Source organism: Biomphalaria glabrata, chromosome 9, assembly GCF_947242115.1.
Source record: "Biomphalaria glabrata chromosome 9, xgBioGlab47.1, whole genome shotgun sequence".
In the NCBI taxonomy this organism is placed as follows: domain Eukaryota; kingdom Metazoa; phylum Mollusca; class Gastropoda; family Planorbidae; genus Biomphalaria; species Biomphalaria glabrata.
Genome location: NC_074719.1, coordinates 42,872,083 through 42,893,019, shown reverse-complemented (window position 1 = coordinate 42,893,019; position 20,937 = coordinate 42,872,083). Strand labels below are relative to the sequence as shown.

The 20,937-nt window shown below is 35.8% G+C and overlaps 1 protein-coding gene across 4 annotated transcripts in view; it reads right to left on the bottom strand.

Annotated features, from left to right (window-relative positions):
• The window catches only part of LOC106078819 (uncharacterized), a 69,934-nt gene extending 49,566 nt beyond the window's left edge, over positions 1-20,368 (bottom strand). For 2 of the 4 annotated variants that reach the window (XM_056042528.1, XM_056042532.1), the window contains exons 1-3: positions 20,045-20,368; positions 8,153-8,302; positions 4,933-5,094 (exon numbers count right to left, since the gene is read on the bottom strand). In XM_056042528.1, the coding sequence (XP_055898503.1) occupies positions 4,933-5,094; positions 8,153-8,302; positions 20,045-20,199 (467 nt within the window). In that variant the 5' untranslated portion in view covers positions 20,200-20,368. The remainder of the gene's footprint in view (positions 1-4,932; positions 5,095-8,152; positions 8,303-20,044) is intronic. The other 2 variants (XM_056042529.1, XM_056042530.1) reach the window with 2 other exon arrangements.
• Positions 20,369-20,937: the final 569 nt, after the last annotated feature.

The following is a 20,937-nucleotide window of genomic DNA, read 5'->3' as shown; positions in this document are numbered from 1 at the left end:
CAGTAGAAGATCTAGATTGTGTGCAACTCAGTGGAAGAACTAGATTGTGTGCAACTCAGTGGAAGAACTAGATTGCGTGCATTTCAGTAGAAGAACTAGATTGTGTGCATTTCAGTGGAAGAACTAGATTGTGTGCATTTCAGTGGAAGAACTAGATTGTGTGCATTTCAGTGGAAGAACTAGATTGTGCGCATTTCAGTGGAAGAACTAGATTGTGTGCATTTCAGTAGAAGAACTAGATTGTGTGCATTTTAGTGGAAGAACTAGATTGTGTGCATTTTAGTGGAAGAACTAGATTGTGTGCATTTTAGTGGAAGAACTAGATTGTGTGCATTTCAGTGGAAGAACTAGATTGTGTGCATTTCAGTAGAAGAACTAGATTGTGTGCATTTCAGTAAAAGAACTAGATTATGTGCATTTCAGTAGAAGAACTAGATTGTGTGCATTTCAGTAGAAGAACTAGATTGTGTGTATTTTAGTGGAAGAACTAGATTGTGTGCATTTTAGTGGAAGAACTAGATTGTGTGCATTTTAGTGAAAGAACTAGATTGTGTGCATTTTAGTGGAAGAACTAAGTTGTGTGCATTTCAGTAGAAGAACTAGATTGCGTGAATTTCAGTGGAAGAACTAGATTGTATGCATTTCAGTGGAAGAACTAGATTGTGTGCATTTTAGTGGAAAAACTAGATTGTGTGCATTTTAGTGGAAGAACTAGATTGTGTGCATTTCAGTAGAAGAACTAGATTGTGTGCATTTCAGTGGAAGAACTAGATTGCGTGCATTTCAGTGGAAGAACTAGATTGTGTGCATTTCAGTAGAAGAACTAGATTGTGTGCATTTCAGTGGAAGAACTAGATTGCGTGCATTTCAGTAGAAGAACTAGATTGTGTGCATTTCAGTAGAAGAACTAGATTGTGTGCATTTTAGTGGAAGAACTAGATTGTGTGCATTTTAGTGGAAGAACTAGATTGTGTGCATTTCAGTGGAAGAACTAGATTGTGTGCATTTCAGTGGAAGAACTAGATTGTGTGCATTTCAGTAAAAGAACTAGATTGTGTGCATTTCAGTAGAAGAACTAGATTGTGTGCATTTCAGTGGAAGAAATAGATTGTGTGCATTTCAGTGGAAGAACTAGATTGTGTGCATTTCAGTAGAAGAACTAGATTGTGTGCATTTCAGTGGAAGAACTAGATTGCGTGCATTTCAGTGGAAGAACTAGATTGTGTGCATTTCAGTAGAAGAACTAGATTGTGTGCATTTCAGTAAAAAAACTAGATTGCGTACATTTCAGTGGAAGAACTAGATTGTGTGCATTTCAGTAGAAGAACTAGATTGTGTGCGTTTCAGTAGAAGAACTAGATTGTGTGCATTTCAGTAAAATAACTAGATTGCGTGCATTTCAGTGGAAGAACTAGATTGTGTTCATTTCAGTAGAAGAACTAGATTGTGTGCATTTCAGTAGAATAACTAGATTGTGTGCATTTCAGTAGAAGAACTAGATTGTGTGCATTTCAGTAAAATAACTAGATTGCGTGCATTTCAGTGGAAGAACTAGATTGTGTGCATTTCAGTAGAAGAACTAGATTGTGTGCATTTCAGTAGAATAACTAGATTGTGTGCATTTCAGTAGAAGAACTAGATTGTGTGCATTTCAGTGGAAGAACTAGATTGTGTGCATTTCAGTGGAAGAACTAGATTGTGTGCATTTTAGTGGAAGAACTAGATTGTGTGCATTTCAGTGGAAGAACTAGATTGTGTGCAACTCAGTGGAAGAACTAGATTGTGTGCAACTCAGTGGAAGAACTAGATTGCGTGCATTTTAGTGGAAGAACTAGATTGTGTGCATTTCAGTGGAAGAACTAGATTGCGTGCAACTCAGTGGAAGAACTAGATTGTGTGCATTTCAGTGGAAGAACTAGATTGTGTGCATTCAGTGGAAGAACTAGATTGCGTGCATTTCAGTAGAAGAACTAGATTGTGTGGAACTCAGTAGAAGAACTAGATTGTGTGCATTTCAGTAGAAGAACTAGATTGTGTGCAACTCAGTAGAAGAACTAGATTGTGTGCATTTCAGTGGAAGAACTAGATTGTGTGCATTTCAGTGGAAGAACTAGATTGTGTGCATTTCAGTAGAAGAACTAGATTGTGTGCATTTCAGTGGAAGAACTAGGTTGTGTGCATTTCAGTGGAAGAACTAGATTGTGTGCATTTCAATGGAAGAATTAGATTGTGTGCATTTCAGTAGAAGAACTAGATTGTGTGCATTTCAGTAGAAAAACTAGATTGTGTGCATTTTAGTGGAAGAACTAGATTGTGTGCATTTTAGTGGAAGAACTAGATTGTGTGCATTTCAGTGGAAGAACTAGATTGTGTGCATTTCAGTGGAAGAACTAGATTGTGTGCATTTTAGTGGAAGAACTAGATTGTGTGCATTTTAGTGAAAGAACTAGATTGTGTGCATTTCAGTGGAAGAACTATATTGTGTGCATTTCAGTAGAAGAACTAGATTGTGTGCATTTCAGTAGAAGAACTAGATTGTGTGCATTTCAGTAGAAGAACTAGATTGTGTGCATTTTAGTGGAAGAACTAGATTGTGTGCATTTTAGTGGAAGAACTAGATTGTGTGCATTTTAGTGAAAGAACTAGATTGTATGCATTTCAGTGGAAGAACTAGATTGTGTGCATTTCAGTGGAAGAACTAGATTGTGTGCATTTTAGTGGAAGAACTAGATTGTGTGCATTTTAGTGAAAGTATTAGATTGTGTGCATTTCAGTGGAAGAACTAGATTGCGTGCATTTCAGTGGAAGAACTAGATTGTGTGCATTTCAGTAGAAGAACTAGATTGTGTGCATTTCAGTAGAAGAACTAGATTGTGTGCATTTTAGTGGAAGAACTAGATTGTGTGCATTTTAGTGGAAGAACTAGATTGTGTGCATTTCAGTGGAAGAACTAGATTGTGTGCATTTCAGTGGAAGAACTAGATTGTGTGCATTTCAGTGGAAGAACTAGATTGTGTGCATTTCAGTAGAAGAACTAGATTGTGTGCATTTCAGTGGAAGAACTAGATTGTGTGCATTTCAGTAAAAGAACTAGATTGTGTGCATTTCAGTAGAAGAACTAGATTGTGTGCATTTCAGTGGAAGAAATAGATTGTGTGCATTTCATTGGAAGAACTAGATTGTGTGCATTTCAGTAGAAGAACTAGATTGTGTGCATTTCAGTGGAAGAACTAGATTGCGTGCATTTCAGTGGAAGAACTATATTGTGTGCATTTCAGTGGAAGAACTAGATTGTGTGCATTTTAGTGGAAGAACTAGATTGTGTGCATTTCAGTAGAAGAACTAGATTGTGTGCATTTCAGTGGAAGAACTTGATTGTGTGCATTTCAGTGGAAGAACTAGATTGTGTGCATTTTAGTGAAAGTATTAGATTGTGTGCATTTCAGTGGAAGAACTAGATTGCGTGCATTTCAGTGGAAGAACTAGATTGTGTGCATTTCAGTAGAAGAACTAGATTGTGTGCATTTCAGTAGAAGAACTAGATTGTGTGCATTTTAGTGGAAGAACTAGATTGTGTGCATTTTAGTGGAAGAACTAGATTGTGTGCATTTCAGTGGAAGAACTAGATTGTGTGCATTTCAGTGGAAGAACTAGATTGTGTGCATTTCAGTGGAAGAACTAGATTGTGTGCATTTCAGTAGAAGAACTAGATTGTGTGCATTTCAGTGGAAGAACTAGATTGTGTGCATTTCAGTAAAAGAACTAGATTGTGTGCATTTCAGTAGAAGAACTAGATTGTGTGCATTTCAGTGGAAGAAATAGATTGTGTGCATTTCATTGGAAGAACTAGATTGTGTGCATTTCAGTAGAAGAACTAGATTGTGTGCATTTCAGTGGAAGAACTAGATTGCGTGCATTTCAGTGGAAGAACTAGATTGTGTGCATTTCAGTGGAAGAACTAGATTGTGTGCATTTTAGTGGAAGAACTAGATTGTGTGCATTTCAGTAGAAGAACTAGATTGTGTGCATTTCAGTGGAAGAACTTGATTGTGTGCATTTCAGTGGAAGAACTAGATTGTGTGCATTTCAGTAGAAGAACTAGATTGTGTGCATTTCAGTAGAAGAACTAGATTGTGTGCATTTCAGTAGAAGAACTAGATTGTGTGCATTTTAGTGGAAGAACTAGATTGTGTGCATTTTAGTGGAAGAACTAGATTGTGTGCATTTCAGTGGAAGAACTAGATTGTGTGCATTTCAGTGGAAGAACTAGATTGTGTGCATTTCAGTGGAAGAACTAGATTGTGTGCATTTCAGTAAAAGAACTAGATTGTGTGCATTTCAGTGGAAGAACTAGATTGCGTGCATTTCAGTAAATGAACTAGATTGTGTGCATTTCAGTAAAAGAACTAGATTGTGTGCATTTCAGTGGAAGAACTAGATTGCTTGCATTTCAGTGGAAGAACTAGATTGCGTGCATTTCAGTGGAAGAACTAGATTGCTTGCATTTCAGTGGAAGAACTAGATTGCTTGCATTTTAGTGGAAGAACTAGATTGCTTGTATTTCAGTGGAAGAACTAGATTGCGTGCATTTCAGTGGAAGAACTAGATTGCGTGCATTTCAGTGGAAGAACCTGGCAGTTGGCAGCTCAGTAGAAGAACGAGACTGTGTTAGATGGATGCGAAACCAAGGAAGACAGTCGCTGTTTGTGTTTGAAGTAGTCATCTACACATCATTCTTGATAATAAATACATATTCGTTCTCAAGCCTTGCTTCTTTGAGTTGCCTTCCTTACGTTTATAACAATACCTATTTTAGTACATATAAACAAATTTGATATAATAAACTGAAAATATATAACAGAACAATCTGGAATTTAAAATAATTTCAATATTATGTTGAGTGTGACGGTTTTACATTTAAATAAACCTCACCTGTTATCATCGTCAGTTTCGTAGATAAACTTTGCGCCATTCAGTATAGCGTACAGGTAGCCGAGATTCTTTCGGGCATAACTTTTGTAAGGGAGAGAATCCGTGATTTTAAAGTTTAGTAACTCTTGTCTCCCGATGCTCAGAAAATCACAATTTTGATAACTAGAAAAACAAAAACAAAAAAAAAAAAACAAACATTAGTAATGATATAAAGATATCTATATTTCAGGAACTGGCCAATTTCGATTCATAATTACCGACTAAAGTGCAAAATGACCGGTCATTTGTACGATTCAGCCAGCCAGTTCGGGAAATAGCTAGGCGTGATCAGCTTAAGTCGTTACGAAATTATCGTGAGCAGGTGGAAAAAAAGTACCTTGATGATAAATACAAGTCTGTCTGTATGTCCATTTGTCTGTCTGGTTAAAAGCGTGTACACGTTATTTCTACCAAACCCTTTCTCGTATCGAGCTGAAACTTCGCACAATTATTCATTGACACAGACAAGACATGAATCATTAGAAAAAAAAAAGTAACCATTTAGACCAGTGATGCCCAACCTTGTTTGGTCTGCGGGCCATTTAATTTCTAACACTCGTGTCGCGGGCCACAACAATGAAAAGAAGAAAACAATGAAAAAGAGAATAAACCATTTAAAATAGTTTATTACCAACCCGTGGCTCTTCTTACACCCGTAAAGCCATTACCAAATAAGGGTTTACCTGTTTTATTTCTGATCATATGTGTGTAGCCCTGCTCAATGAAGTGCTCTTAAAACGCTGGTTTTCGGAGATCTCAAACGTTACTGCAGGCAACATGGCATAGAAAACAATGATCTGCATCGCTCGAAATTCTCAAGCAGGGATGTCTAGCTTTGTAAGTCAATCAGTTTCATTTGCAGAACTGTCTGGGCACTCCTCAACGTCAATCGAAAACATTTCAAAATCTGTTTCATTTAGTTTTGAATGGAGATTCGTACCATATCTTCCACTCGCTTTGCAATTGTCATGCGAGAAAGTCTGACGGTTTCAACTGCATTCTTCTTTTCAGGACAGATTTCTTTCATCACTGCTAGCATCGAGATAGGGGTGCATCTTATCTCCATTCCTTTCCTCCTAGCCATCGACATGTTTTCAGTACAAATCAAACATGTTGGCTTATTATCATGTTCGAAAAAAAAAAAAAGTAAATATCTCTCTAGTTCTGGAAGTTTCTACATTCAGAGTCTACTTTTCGTTTCTTTGACGCACAAATATTAAATGGTATGGTACCATTCGCATTGGTTCCAAAAGGATGCAATAATGATGCCATTTGCTGCACACACAAGATGTCAAGGATACGGCCAGCTCAAGAAAGCAGTGAAATTGTCTAAGAACCCAAAAAAATCTGTCAACTTTTGTTGCCAAAAAAAAAACAACAAAAAACCAAAAAAAAAACAAACACTAGATTTGAATGAAATCCATCAAAGTTCCAATCCTACACTTTGTTCCGATATTTCGGCGGGCCGGATCTGGCCCTCGGGCCGTAGTTTGGGCATCACTGACTTAGACAATTAATTACTTGGTTTATTAGTTTAGTTTTATTTGCTTTTCATTTATTTGGACATACCAAAATCAAATAAACCACATCTTTTGTGAAAACGTTAAATCCATTTGATTTCCTTTCATTGTTTCATTGAAGCAATTAGACAATGCTAGAACCCACAGAACGTTGTGATGTTAAGTAACATAACAATGATCATAAAATGAACTGAAACCCGAAATCGAAAGAAATTATAATAACTATTGACCTTCAAAGAAAAAAAAATTAATTTCAATAAAAATACAAATCATAGAATAAAATAAATCATAATAAATGAATAAGCTTAACGTGTCTAAAACATTTTTGGCGAAAATGTCCGAAGCCAAAACAGCGGAGCAAAAACGTCTTCACAAAAACGTCTTTCCCAAAACATATTTAAAAGAACGTCTTACTCAAAAAAGATCTTCACCAAAACGTCTTCCCAAATAGGCCTGCGCCGAAACATTCTGACTAGCATGAGCCGTGAATAATCACAGATGGAAACCGCAGTCAGATTTATACAAAGAAGTCACTTATGTGAGATAGGCAGGGCATTATGTTATTGAAAAGAACACATAAACTGAAAAATAGCAACGCCAACGAATATTACAAAGGAATCTACCGCTGCACACCTTACCGAACAGTCTTGCATCAGCACCACTTACCGAACAGTCTTGCATCAGCACCACTTACCGAACAGTCTTGCATCAGCACCACTTACCGAACAGTCTTGCTACAGCACCACTTACCGAACAGTCTTGCATCAGCACCACTTACCGAACAGTCTTGCATCAGCACCACTTACCGAACAGTCTTGCATCAGCACCACTTACCGAACAGTCTTGCTACAGCACCACTTACCGAACAGTCTTGCATCAGCACCACTTACCGAACAGTCTTGCTACAGCACCACTTACCGAACAGTCTTGCATCAGCACCACTTACCGAACAGTCTTGCTACAGCACCACTTACCGAACAGTCTTGCATCAGCACCACTTACCGAACAGTCTTGCATCAGCACCACTTACCGAACAGTATTGCATCAGCACATCGGATATTGGCTAGAGATCTCCTTGGCGTTTCGCGAAGTGACTGTGCTGAAGATCAATGCTTTGTAGACAATGGTATTTTTTGGAAAAACACTGCTCCGCGTCCAGCCTGAGCTCAGTATTTTTAAAGTGACGATTGACATGCGCAGTACAAATCACAATTTACAGTATCTGTCTTTACACAATCATGCTAAGACACTAACAAAAAAAAAGAAACAAAAATAAAGGCACATTCTTCGTTCATCTAGGACAAATTTGTACAAATGCTCCTTCTTCCTTAGTGCTATTAGAGCATGGAATGGGTTGCCTGAGTTAGCAAGGAAAACCAATGACTTAGCAGAAATTTAAGTCGTTGGTTAATATGCATGAATAGATACATGGCGCGTAGGAAGTAATCATCTTTTTTGTAGTAACGTCTGTATTTTATAAGATAAAATAAGATAATGGCCCAGCTAAAGATATACATATATGCCCCACCCAGACAGTACTTCCACTTAAAAGGGCATTGTAGGCTCCTCTTTCCACAATAGTATACCAAAACTTCTAATATTAGTCAGTACGTTTTAATATTTCTTAATTCCAGTTTCTAGAAATTAAAAAAAAAACGTACCTCCAGTTGGCAGGACTTTTAACATCCCCCACAACGACCACTCTCCATCCTGGCAACTGAGCCAAGTATTTGACGTCATCTGTTGGTGGGTGAATTGACGTCACAACAATCCATTTCTCAAACGGGGAAACATGTGTTGCGTTTTTGGCTCTATATGTTTGAAGTAGTAAAATATGTAGTATAAATAAATTACAAAATGACTAAATAAAAATTAAAAATAAATAAATAAATTGTGAAAAAAGATAAATAAATGAATAAGTTAATAAGAAAATCTAATACATATAATTGAAAGTAGGAGTATGTATATATGTATTTATGTATATATATATATATATATATATATATATATATATATATATATATATATATATATATATATATATGTATCTTTGTATCTATGTATGTATATCCAAAATCAAAATCAAAATCGTTTGATTAATCTTGATAAAACTTGTCATAAATGTTTCTTAGATAATGACGAAGACCGTAGTTATATATTTAATGTCCCTCCAACAACCAGAGAGCCCTAAAAATAAACAAAAACTACCTAAATGTATCTCTGTTAAAGATGCAAGATCTCCGAAGTTTTAAAGGTCAATGTCTCTATTTGCTAGTAAAGTCCAACAGTTCTGGGACACACGCACACACAGAGAAGTTTTTAAGGACGGTGATGTGACAAGGTGAATTAAAATTTGGCCTTTTTGGATGTCTAGGTAGTTTTATAGATTGAGAACCCACACTTGCACACAATTCTATACATACAGGCACAGCGTTTAAAATTCAGGCAACAGATACTATGATTAAATGTAAAATTATGTACATGGTTATAATATAAAGAGAATAATTACAAGGAAGTAATGCTGTACAGTAGCTAGGATGGAATCTAGCGTATTTACATGTGTTGATATATCATCATTAGATGCTAGGAGCCAAGTGGTCTGAGTATCATTAGGCTTGTTGCTTAGCTTTGTTCGTAGCTGGAGGGCTATGCTGAGGCTACTATCAGTCAAGCCAGTGACGGGTCTATGACTAGCATTGTTGATTGAACACTTGTGAAGAGTAAGTAGAGCTGGTATCAACAGATCTGGTGCCAACAAATCTGGTATCAGCGTTAGGTTGCTCGGTCTCCAAGTGAAGGTTACCTATAAATAAAAGCTGCAACGACTAGATGCATAAATCGGTTTAGCCTTAATGATATCGCAGGGATGTAGATGCCTCTCAGTGAAGGACATCTTCAGAATGATGTAGAGCAGGCTTGTCAAACTCATTAAGGTGTATGGGTCACATTTCTTCTTCTTAAACTGTCAGGTAGAGTTGAGCCTTCGGCTCTTGGAACTCTAGGCCAGCAAAAGTGAACAAGAGCTCCATCTCACCGGCCTGAATGAGAACAGTGTACACTGTTCTGTCTGACGTGTGGGTGTACACTGTTCTGTCTTACAGGTGGGTCAAACTCGCGGCAAGAGACCGCGTACACTAAGACCCCCGCCATTTTTTTTTATACCAGGCTAACTGTGCGGGACACGCCATTTATGTAACGGCCCCCTTGAGAAACAGCGCCTGGATTGTGACAAGGTTGTGGGAGCTTTTTTACAACTCCGCGCTGTGCAATGAGGATGCTCTCGCACCCCCTTAGGCACCCCCCACGGGAGTCTTATTATGCTACCCTTTAGCCTAATCTTTTCCTTTTAGGATCGTTTCCTTCGGGCGCCACTATGAGGCAGGGTAGCATGCCCGGGGTATGGGTCACATAAAAACTTACTATGATCTGAGAGGCCGCAGCTAAAAAATCAGTTGCAAAAAAGACTACTTGTTTTAAGTAAATTAAAAACAATACAATAGAATACAATAATTAATGGCATACCTGTCGCTTAGTTAGCTAAATTTGTAGTACTATTTGGTAATTAAGTTACTATGATTACGTATACATTTCTTTTTTCTGATGCTTGACATCTTTTCTGTGATACAAGTTTATTAATGTCATGTTGAAGATTGTTTGCCACTGACACTTTCATCACTAATGACAAATTTTGATCAGATAATCTTGAACGGTGAGGTGTTTGTGTAGCTTTCAATATGGAAAGGAACTGCTCACAGAGATCAATGCTTGCAAACATAGCTAGAATTCTGGCTGCTATTTTGCAATTCAACACCAATATTTACACCCTAATACATAAATGGCCACACCCATATACCAAAACTTGATATATCCACACAATCATCTTAGATATATCCACACAATCATCTTAGATATATCCTCACAATTCTCTTGTAAATGCACCAAAGGGCTACAAAGCAAGGTATCGAAGACTTCTGAGGGAGCAGTCCAACACATTACTACCCAAGAACACATAAAAATACATCCCAATACAAGCCCGTCATTTATTGTATGTAAATAATTCCATTAAGTTAAATACATTTGCAATTAGAAAACCACTACTGTAGGCTAATACTAAAAACTACATACATACAGTGGCGTCACTAGGGGAGTGCGGGGCATGCGGTCCGCACCGGGTGACACCCGTTAGGGAGGTGACACTGTCAGGTCTTTGTTGAATGAAATTAATGAATTATTATTAAGTATTAATGTGTCTAGATATTACAGTAATTTTGAATTACAATGTGTGCGTGTGTTATAATTAATTTATAACTTGTAATATATTTTAGGCCCAAGTTCAGCCCGACAGACACACCATACACACCCAGTTGTGCATAAACTAATAAACGAGGTGTATGATGATTTAAATAAAAATTATGAATTTAATACAATGATATTGGATGGCTGCCTGGTCGTGCGGTTTGCGCGCTGGACTGTCGTTTAGATTTATGGATGGTCGAGGGTTCAAACCCTGCCCGCTCCCATCCCCCATCGTCCTGCGCGAGGTTTGGACTTGGAAGTAATTATATTCAACTCTGAAGGAACATCCGAAACATGTAAAACATTTTACAAACATATTTATACAATGAACTTATATATAAATAATGATAATGATATGAATATCAGTAGATATATAATATGGTGTAGTATAATGTATTTTAGTTTAAATACTTAATGGAATTTATAATACAAACAATATATATAATCACCTCAACTTATAAGGTTCAGTAATATTGACCACACAATCTTTCAAGACGATAACTCCATGAAACAGCTCATCAAACTGTATGTTCAAATGTCAGGACAATTCCAAATTATCTTCTAGTCAAATATACTGCTCACCGACACCTAATATTAGAGTTCAAAGTAGCACCAAAGCTCACAACTTCAAACTGTATCACCAGGTCATGACACAGCAACCCGTAGTCTGGAATCTGAAACCTCAGACTCGTAAAATCAAACTTCAGACAGACAACCAGAGATGAAAACCTCAGTCCTGTAGCCTAAAGTTGAGATCTAAATACTGAGACCGAGACTGAGACACCTAAGCAGGGTTCAAGATAATCCAAGAATATATAACAGGGTCAAATATAAGGCTATCCAATAACGAAGACACATGTCTAATTCAGGAGCTCCAAAGATCTACAGCTTGGCTCAACAGCCCAAGATGGAGAGAAAGAACCAAACAATCAACGACGAAAGTCTACTACGTCATAAAACAAAATATGACGAACAACAAGGGGAGATCACCTACTGTACAAAATAAATACTAAAGAAAGTGACGTCATCAATATGTGATGAAATCGGCGCCATTAATTAGATAGTGAAATAATTATACTGTACAACTACATACATAACTGCGACAGACACCCAAGTACAAAAATTCACTTTATGAATAAATGACAATTTAAAAAAAATGACAGTGGCTAAATATTGGAACATGTTATTCACAATTAATAAATAGATCTATATACATTATTTTTTTCATCTCAACCAAACATATTTTAATCTTTGAATGAAATTATTTCAAAATGCTATAACATACTTAATATATCAAGTAAAATGTGAAACCTTATTTTCAGATGTATACCATCTGCATGTATGTATAGGGACTCTAATTTGATTTTAAGCAAATGTTTTTATCGATTCTATTGAATTTGTATCACCGTAATATCAAACTGCCAACCAATAGTCACTGTTTAAGAGTAAGAGTAACAAAAAAACTAAAACAAATTAATTCCACTTATCTTATTCATGTCAAACCAATAACACAGACAAAAAACGCAAAATACCTAGGTGTTATAATAAATGAAAAACTGTCATGGAATCCACATATTGATGAAACTACAAAAAAATCAAACAAAGCATTAGGATTTATTAAAAGAAATTTCTATAAATCAAATAAGAACATAAAACTAAAATGTTATTTAACCTTGGTTAGGCCAATAATAGAATATGCATCCTCCGTTTGGGACCCCTCAACTCAAGAAAACATTAACAAACTGGAACAGACACAAAATAGAGCAGTGCGATTCATAACAAACGAATATTCACATTTGACTAGAGTAACACCTTTAGTAAAATCACTAAATTTAGAAAGCCTTCAGGACAGAAGGCTCAAAAGTAAAGTAGCAATCATACATAAAACACTGAACCATAATCTTCAAATACAAAGATAAAGGCACATTCCTCGTCCCATATGCTAGGACAATTTTGTACAAACACTCCTTCTTCCCTAGTGCTATTAGAGCATGGAATGGGTTGCCTGAGCTAGCCAGGAAAACCAGTGACTTGGCAGAATTTAAGTCATTGGTTAATATGCATGACTAAATGCATGACGCGTAGGACGTAATCATCTTCTTTTTTGAAGTAACTTCTGTATCATATAAGATAAGATAAGAAGATAAGATAAGATAGAAAGACGACATTCTTCAGGTATAAAATATTATTGAAATCTTACAATTAATTAATGTAAATTTTGTAGAATCTGAAAGTAAATAAGTGGCCATTGAGCTTTCTGATGATATTTATGTATTTTCATTTTTCTTTAAAAGAAGCTCTAGCCAAGATAAAGGAAATGTTACAATGTGTCAGTAGAATGGTATACTTGAATATTTTAAAGGAATTTTCTTCTTGGCTAGTGCCAAGAATGATTCTTATGCTTTCTAATAGGACGATTTAGTCACTTAATAGCCAAAAAAAAACTGTATTTTTTTATTGTCGACTAATTGTATTGAAATAAAGTCCGATATTGGAATATTAAAGGAAAAATGAAGAATTCATGTGGATTGGAAAATTTGAAAATAAGGGCTACAAATTGGATGAACAATGAAGCCGTTGCTATGATTGATGTAAAGAAGAAAAAAACATGGAAAGATATATTGCACAGGCTGTGTCTATAAAACATTTTTGACCATATTAACAACGCATCTTTATTGAATAAAGAGTTCCCATGAGATGATGGAAATGTAATGTAGAAAAAGCCCATAGCTGAAAGTACATTTGTAATGTTAAAAAGTTTATAAATGTTTTAGAAAACGACGTGTATGATAATAGCGCGTTTGTATTTTGTCTGATAACACACCTGACATAGCACACGCTGATCAGACGTTACATGATTTTAAAGGAGACAAAAAAAAAAAGCTGACGAGATCAACTTCATATCTTAACTCTTTTTTTCCGTAATTATTTACCACATTCTGGTGGAATCAACGCAGGTATCGTCAGTTAGGAGAGAAAGAGTTAAAATGTCTAGAAAAGGTAGAACTTAAATTTATAAGTGGAGATCAAGGATATAAAAATTCAGCTTTAGTGTCTGGAACCATGGAGGAGTGCAGGAGATTTATAAAGAACCAACAGAAGAGCTATTAGCTATTTAAGAGATGTGTATAAAACTCAATGTATGTGGTCAACATACTTTATCAGAAATTAGCTTTTTGACGGCCATTTTTCGTTAGGGTTGAATAAATTTTTTCGTTCTGAAATTATTGTCACTAGAGACGCAACTTAAGATTTTTTATTTTATCTTATCTATTTACTTATTAATTATTTTTTGTTTGGGGGGGGGGGAAGGAGATGAACTAGAAGGCCAAATATACACAAGAGTTGAGGCCAATCTTTAGACTATTGTCAAAGTGTTAACTAATTCAACCTTTTCTTTAACAAATGTCTAACTCGTTAGCGCAAAGTATTATTAAAAAAAAGGCTCTTTTAAAAATACAAAAAAAAAGAAAGCATTGTGATTTAGAAGAAACAAAACTTAGAACAAGAAGAAAATGTCAGGCGTGAGATCACAAGATGTCGGACTCACTATTTAAGAAGAGAGAAAGAGGTTCATTCTTTATGTGCATTGATTGTTTTTTAACATTAATAAATTTGGAGCAATCCAACCGAAAAATTTTATAGTTCAATAACCAACGAAGTATTGTAGATGTTAGTTTCAAAATATTGGCGTATATGAGGATTTTTTAAAAGGCGGAATTCAACAGTAATACCACAATTGAAAAGGGTCTAAAGGCAACAAAAGTTATTCTTGAAGAAAATAAAAGTTGACATTGCATGATTCATATGCCACTAAGACCTTCAAAAATATCTCTAAATCTATTAACAAAGCTGTCACAGATTACATTATAGAATTGTGTGTACATTTCACATTTGAAAGAAATATAAGCCCTCGACATGAGCCTCGGGATTTACCCCTAAAATTTAGACACTAGACAGCACGTCAGGATTTACCCAAGGGACGTGATTAGTAATGTTTGAAATCTATTGGTTGATTTGAAATTAAACAAAGACATTTTTTTTAAAAGAGTTAGCGCCAGAGAATTGGCGGGGGTAAGAAAGTAACGCCAGTCGATAAAATAATGTCCTTGTAGACAGTCACGTTTCTAAGAGCTCTGTTTGAAAAGCCTTTGTAATATGTTTCATGCTCATTGATTTATAATTTGTACATAAGCTGTACTTACGTTATATTTAAATAAAGTTCCAGAGTTTTGTTTTATCAAAGAATCGTCAATTGTGATTCTAGATCGTCATTTTTTGTTAACTATTGAATTCAAGTAAAATCCCCGGCATAACAACACATCGTACCATCTGCATGTTGTTACAAAAGCCTTCAACTGTTTCTTACCATCGGCTTATCAATGGCGTCATGTTAAAAAGGATTTAGAATTAAAATTAAGAACTGTTTAAGACAAAGGAACAAACGACACTTTTATGAAAGGTGACTTCTATTAAAAATGAGATCGCCAAAGACATAAAACTTTGTTAAGCTTATTCAGTTTTCAAGTTTGAAATGCAGAAAAAAAAGGTGCCATTTACTTATGGTTGCATTGTTGTAAAAATTGTAATAGATCAATGGCTTTGTCTTCGATTCCAAAGATTAAGGATGCGTTCAGTTACGCATGACTACACAAACCCAGTGAACTTTAGATACATTGTAATAAACAACTGAATTTTAAAATTTAATAAACACTCATTTTATTTTTGTTGAACAATCGAATAACGTAGGTAATTATAAACTATATGTATTACAGCGCAACAAACAAAAAAAAAAAGATTTTTAAAGGTGGGGGGGGGGTGACACCCTGAGCTGAACGCACCGGGTGACACCCACCCTAGTGACGCCACTGCATACATATATATCCCACTAACTACCTAAATCGTACATAATACCTACATGTATATAAAAATATCCCCACAAGCGTTTATAGAAACATTCACCAATATAAAGCCCCACACATATCATCCTTTACATTCCCCCTAAGTTTTCTAGTTGAAAGTCTACAGTTTGTCTAAACATAATCTCAAGACCATCAGGAAAGAATTTTGTTTATAATTTATAACGATTTTTAGTCTAGTATTTCAAACAAGTTTCCTATACTCAGCCAAAATAATGAGGTTAAAATTCCCAAGACCCTTGTTACGTAATTTGGGAACCTTGTTAAAAAAAAATTCGCCAGATTTACATCCACATTTGAGTCACAATTAGCATCTAACAGACTTTTAACAGTATTTTTCACCTTAGAAAACAACGGACAATCCAGAAACAAATGTTTCTCTTCCACTTCCACTGACCAGTTACATATTTTACATTTACAACAGATTTCTAAAGTAAATGACCTTCTTTCACTTAACAGGTATTATGCCAAAAATGAGCCTATAGGTTATTTCCCTAGCCTTGGGCGCAATGTGCTTAGTATGAAGATTTATAAAGGAATCCCTGTTATACCTCTTTCCTTTCCCCAGTTTATTCTGACACCCAAGTTCTCTTTTAGTGTGCACTATAGTGCCGTGTAAATTTCCTTGAACTTATTATGTATCAAGTGCTCATTATTCAAAAGTATTCGAGAAACTTGTTTGATTACATCACATCAGTTTAAAAAAAATTACTTATAATACAGCTAGGTGATTTTTTTTTCTTTATTAGTACATGTGGTAATTAGTATATGTAATACACTTATACCATTATAAAAAAATATTACCACAATAGCTATTTATTCATTATTTTGTTTTTGGTACTAGTATTGATAAAGACTTAAACATTTTTATTCTATGTATGTTTTAAGTCAACACTATTCATGGAATAAAGAACTCTGGCTGTATACAAGTTATTTGTTAGTTTTAGACAGAGTTTCTTAAGACTTAAGCTTTGTTTATTCAATGTAAGCAAATATTCAACTGCTATTTACAAAAAAAATGGTTTTCATGCTTTTTTGTATAGCTAAATAAATAGATAAATGTCTTGTACTGCTTTCTATTTGTTTTTCTAATCATTGTGTTGTGGAAATAAAAGAAAAAAAAAAGGAACAAGATTAAAGAATGTTTAATTGTGTTGTTTAATTGTGTTGTTTAATTGTGTTGTGTAATTGTGTTGTGTAATTGTGTTGTTTAATTGTGTTGTTTAATTGTGTTGTGTAATTGTGTTGTTTAATTGTGTTGTGTAATTGTGTTGTTTAATTGTGTTGTTTAATTGTGTTGTTTAATTGTGTTGTTTAATTGTGTTGTGTAATTGTGTTGTTTAATTGTGTTGTGTAATTGTGTTGTTTAATTGTGTTGTTTAATTGTGTTGTTTAATTGTGTTGATTAATTGTGTTGTTTAATTGTGTTGTTTAATTGTGTTGTGTAACTGTGTTGTTTAATTGTGTTGTGTAATTGTGTTGTGTAATGGTGTTGTGTAATTGTGTTGTGTAATTGTGTTGTGTAATTGTGTTGTTTAATTGTGTTGTTTAATTGTGTTGTTTAATTGTGTTCTTTAATTGTGTTGATTAATTGTGTTGTTTAATTGTGTTGTTTAATTGTGTTGATTAATTGTGTTGTTTAATTGTGTTGTTTAATTGTGTTGTTTAATTGTGTTGATTAATTGTGTTGTTTAATTGTGTTGTTTAATTGTGTTGTTTAATTGTGCTGTTTAATTGTGTTGTGTAATTGTGTTGATTGACTATAAACATGTAGAGACGTAACACCCAAAAGATTCTTTGTGTCTATGTGATCCACTTTATATGTTCAGCCAAGCGTGGACGAGAGGCTAAGTGCGCTTGAACGGAGCTTGGCTTGACTACCTATGAAAGGGCGCGATGGATGGCTGCCTGGTCGTGCAGTTTGCGCGCTGGACTGTCATTCGGATTTATCGACGGTCGAGGGTTCAAACCCTACCCGCTCCCATCCCCCGTCGTCCTGCGGGAGGTTTGGACTAGGAAGTAAGCTATCTTCAACTCTGAAGGAACATCCGAAACATGTAAAACATTTTTTTACAAGGGGCTCGAAGTTCGACACCCGACTCGGGCAGACTTGTGTTAACTTAGCGCCTAAAGGCAGCACGGAAAAACCTTCTCCTATCTCCTAGATACCGCCTCCCCCCCCCCCACTGGTCCACAACTGAGATTGGACCAAAGCGCTCTAAGCATGCTATCAGCATGAAAGTAGCGCTATGAAAGCCGTAATTTAATTTTACTTCCCAGGTAGTGGTGTGCTTGTGTTTTGACTGTCACAACTAATGTTAAAAAGGAGGGGAAGGGGAGGAAGGCCCTGAATATAATAAATATATTTTGATGTTGTTGCCTTCTTCTACCTACACTGTCACAGATGTTCTGTTTTGAACGTTATTCACTTACACTACCTGCCAACAGCACTGAAAGTAACAAGTCAAAGACTGATTGGGGTGGGGATCTATCTATTCAAAGTGTAATTTTGTAGGGAAGCGTGGTCGAGAGGCTAAGTGCGCTTGAAGTTGGCTTGGCTTGGCCACCTAGGAAGCGGGCTCGAGGTTTGACACCCGACTCGAGCAGAGATGTGTTTACTGAGCGCCGAAAGGCAGCACGGAAAACCTTCTCCGAGATTACCATCACACACGCACACACACACCGTGACCTCCGTGACCCGTGTCGAAGGTGTCACACACACACACACACACACTGGTCCACAACTGAGATTGGACCAAAGCGCTCTGAGCATGATATAAGCATGGAAGTAGCGCTATATAAAAGCTATAATTTATTTATTTATAATTTATTTAAATGGTTAAAAGTCTATCTTATCTTCTTAAATTATAAAATATAGACTTTACTTAAAAAAAAGAAAAAAAGGAGATAAATAAGTTAATCTGTTCATGCAATTAATGTTATTTAAATGTTATTTAACCTTGGTTAGGCCAATAATAGAATATGCATCCTCCGTTTGGGACCCCTCTACTCAAGAAAACATTAAGAAACTGGAACATACACAAAATAGAGCAGTGAGATTCATAACAAATGAATATTCACATTTGACTAGAGTAACACCCTTAGTAAAATCACTAAATTTAGAAAGCCGTCAGGACAGAAGACTCAAAAGTAAAGTAGCAATTATACATAAAACACTGAACCATAATCTTCAAATACAGAAACAAAATTTAATAAAATACTCTGAAAGACACAAAGATAAAGGCACATTCCTCGTCCCATATGCTAGGAGAAATTTGTACAAATACTCCTTCTTCCCTAGTGCTATTAGAGCATGGAATGGGTTGCCTGAGCTAGCCAGGAAAAGCAGTGACTTGGCAGAATTTAAGTCATTGTTTAATTTGCATTACTAAATGCATGACGCGTAGGACGTAATCATCTTCTTTTTTGAAGTAACGTCCGTATTATATAAGATAAGATAAGATTTAAGTGCTTTATGTTTAGCTCTGTATCCAACTACATTGTTACAACAAGCGAATGTAGTCGTGAACTAGACTGGTTCAAAACCATACAAGGGCAGCACCTTTTGTTTTGTGTGTAAAAGCAGCACGAAAAGGAATTTTTTCCCAAATTGTATTGTAAAGTAGTTAGTACGTTGATTTGTCTTCCGTGTATACAGAAAGCTTTTGTTAAAGGCAGCACGGAAAGAATATAATTTTCCAAAATTTGATGTATAGACTCTTGTGCAGCGGTGAGCCGTACGTGTACACAGGAAGCTATGTTGAATCCCACCACCACCCAAACAAAAATAATTTTCAAATAATCTTTTGTATTTTCCAACGGCCCTCTTATGTCGTAAGGCCTCTGTGAGCTTTGATTTGTATGTTACCTGTCACAATCAGATTTTTAAAATATGAAAAGATATTGTAAAGATGATTCCTCCTTTTATTAACAAATCAAAAATGTATTATAAGCAGATTATCTAAAATCGCTCTTTTGAAATATTACATTTATTTGAAAACCAAGCGCTTTACCACTTAACCACCGCGCCTCCGGCCGGTAATTAAACCACGCGATGAACCAAGTTGATAAAATAAACAACACCTCACTGCGTCTTCTAATTTTGTCACAAGCGTATAAAAACATTTAACCCGTAGTTACAATTTATACCCAAATGTAAAGTTAAGTACCCCACTCAGACTGTACTCAGACATTGCCATCTATAGGGCAGATGATGTAAACGTCATCTTTTTCTTATGCCCACAGTTGACGAGGGTGTCCTGTGGCCAGCACAACGACCAGCCACTTTACTTTTCTCAAACAATACATACAGATGATCTTGCGTTGTGAAGTACTTACCTTCCGATGGATGGCAACTTAGAAGTCTCTGGATCATACATTTCGACAGAATATATTTTAACATACACCATCCAGAAAAAGCAGACCACTAAGAGCCCGGCAAACAATTTGTGTGTTGTGAATCGCTGAAGATTGATATCCAAGGCTTTATCCATTCTGTTTGAAATGAAACACTACTTTAATCAGCGTTATTACCAAGGAACTGGTGATTAAATATAAAATAACAACGGCGAAAAACAAACAAACAAATTAAACACACTAGAAAAATAATACTCTAAAGAACACACCGCAATAACTATTTCTGCTTGTGTGCCAACAATTTCATTAACCTATGAAACCAAGAACGGTTACATCCCCTCTACTGGATACCGTACCCTTTCCAAAGCTACACTACCATTATAAATCAATAGAGTCTACATTCAAAAGGCAGGAAGAAGAGGAGAAAGAAAAGGTAAACCATTGACTCTACATTTTTTTTTTTTACAAATGTTTTATAAACTCAGTCTGTCTGTCTGTCTGTCTGGTAAAACGTTTGTACACGGTGGAAACTGTTAAAGGGACTACGATGAATTTTGTTTCTCTTTAACGAAACTCGACCCTGGCATCACCAGAGATTTGGTTCTTTTCTAACATAACAATAATAAATTCCTCAGTTTCTCTATAACAAAACTCGACCCTGGCAGCGCCAAAGAACGAATATAAGGAATGCAGTATTTCAAGATGGCCGCCGGAAGCTTTGGTTGTTTTTATCTCAGTCTGTACTTTTGTTCTACTTAAAGGACTGAAGCGCCCACTTCATGACACGCCATTGTAATTGTAATTGCCAATATTGGAAATCGTTAGGTCTACCTATTTGTTATTATTTTACACAAATTGTCTTCAATTATTTAACT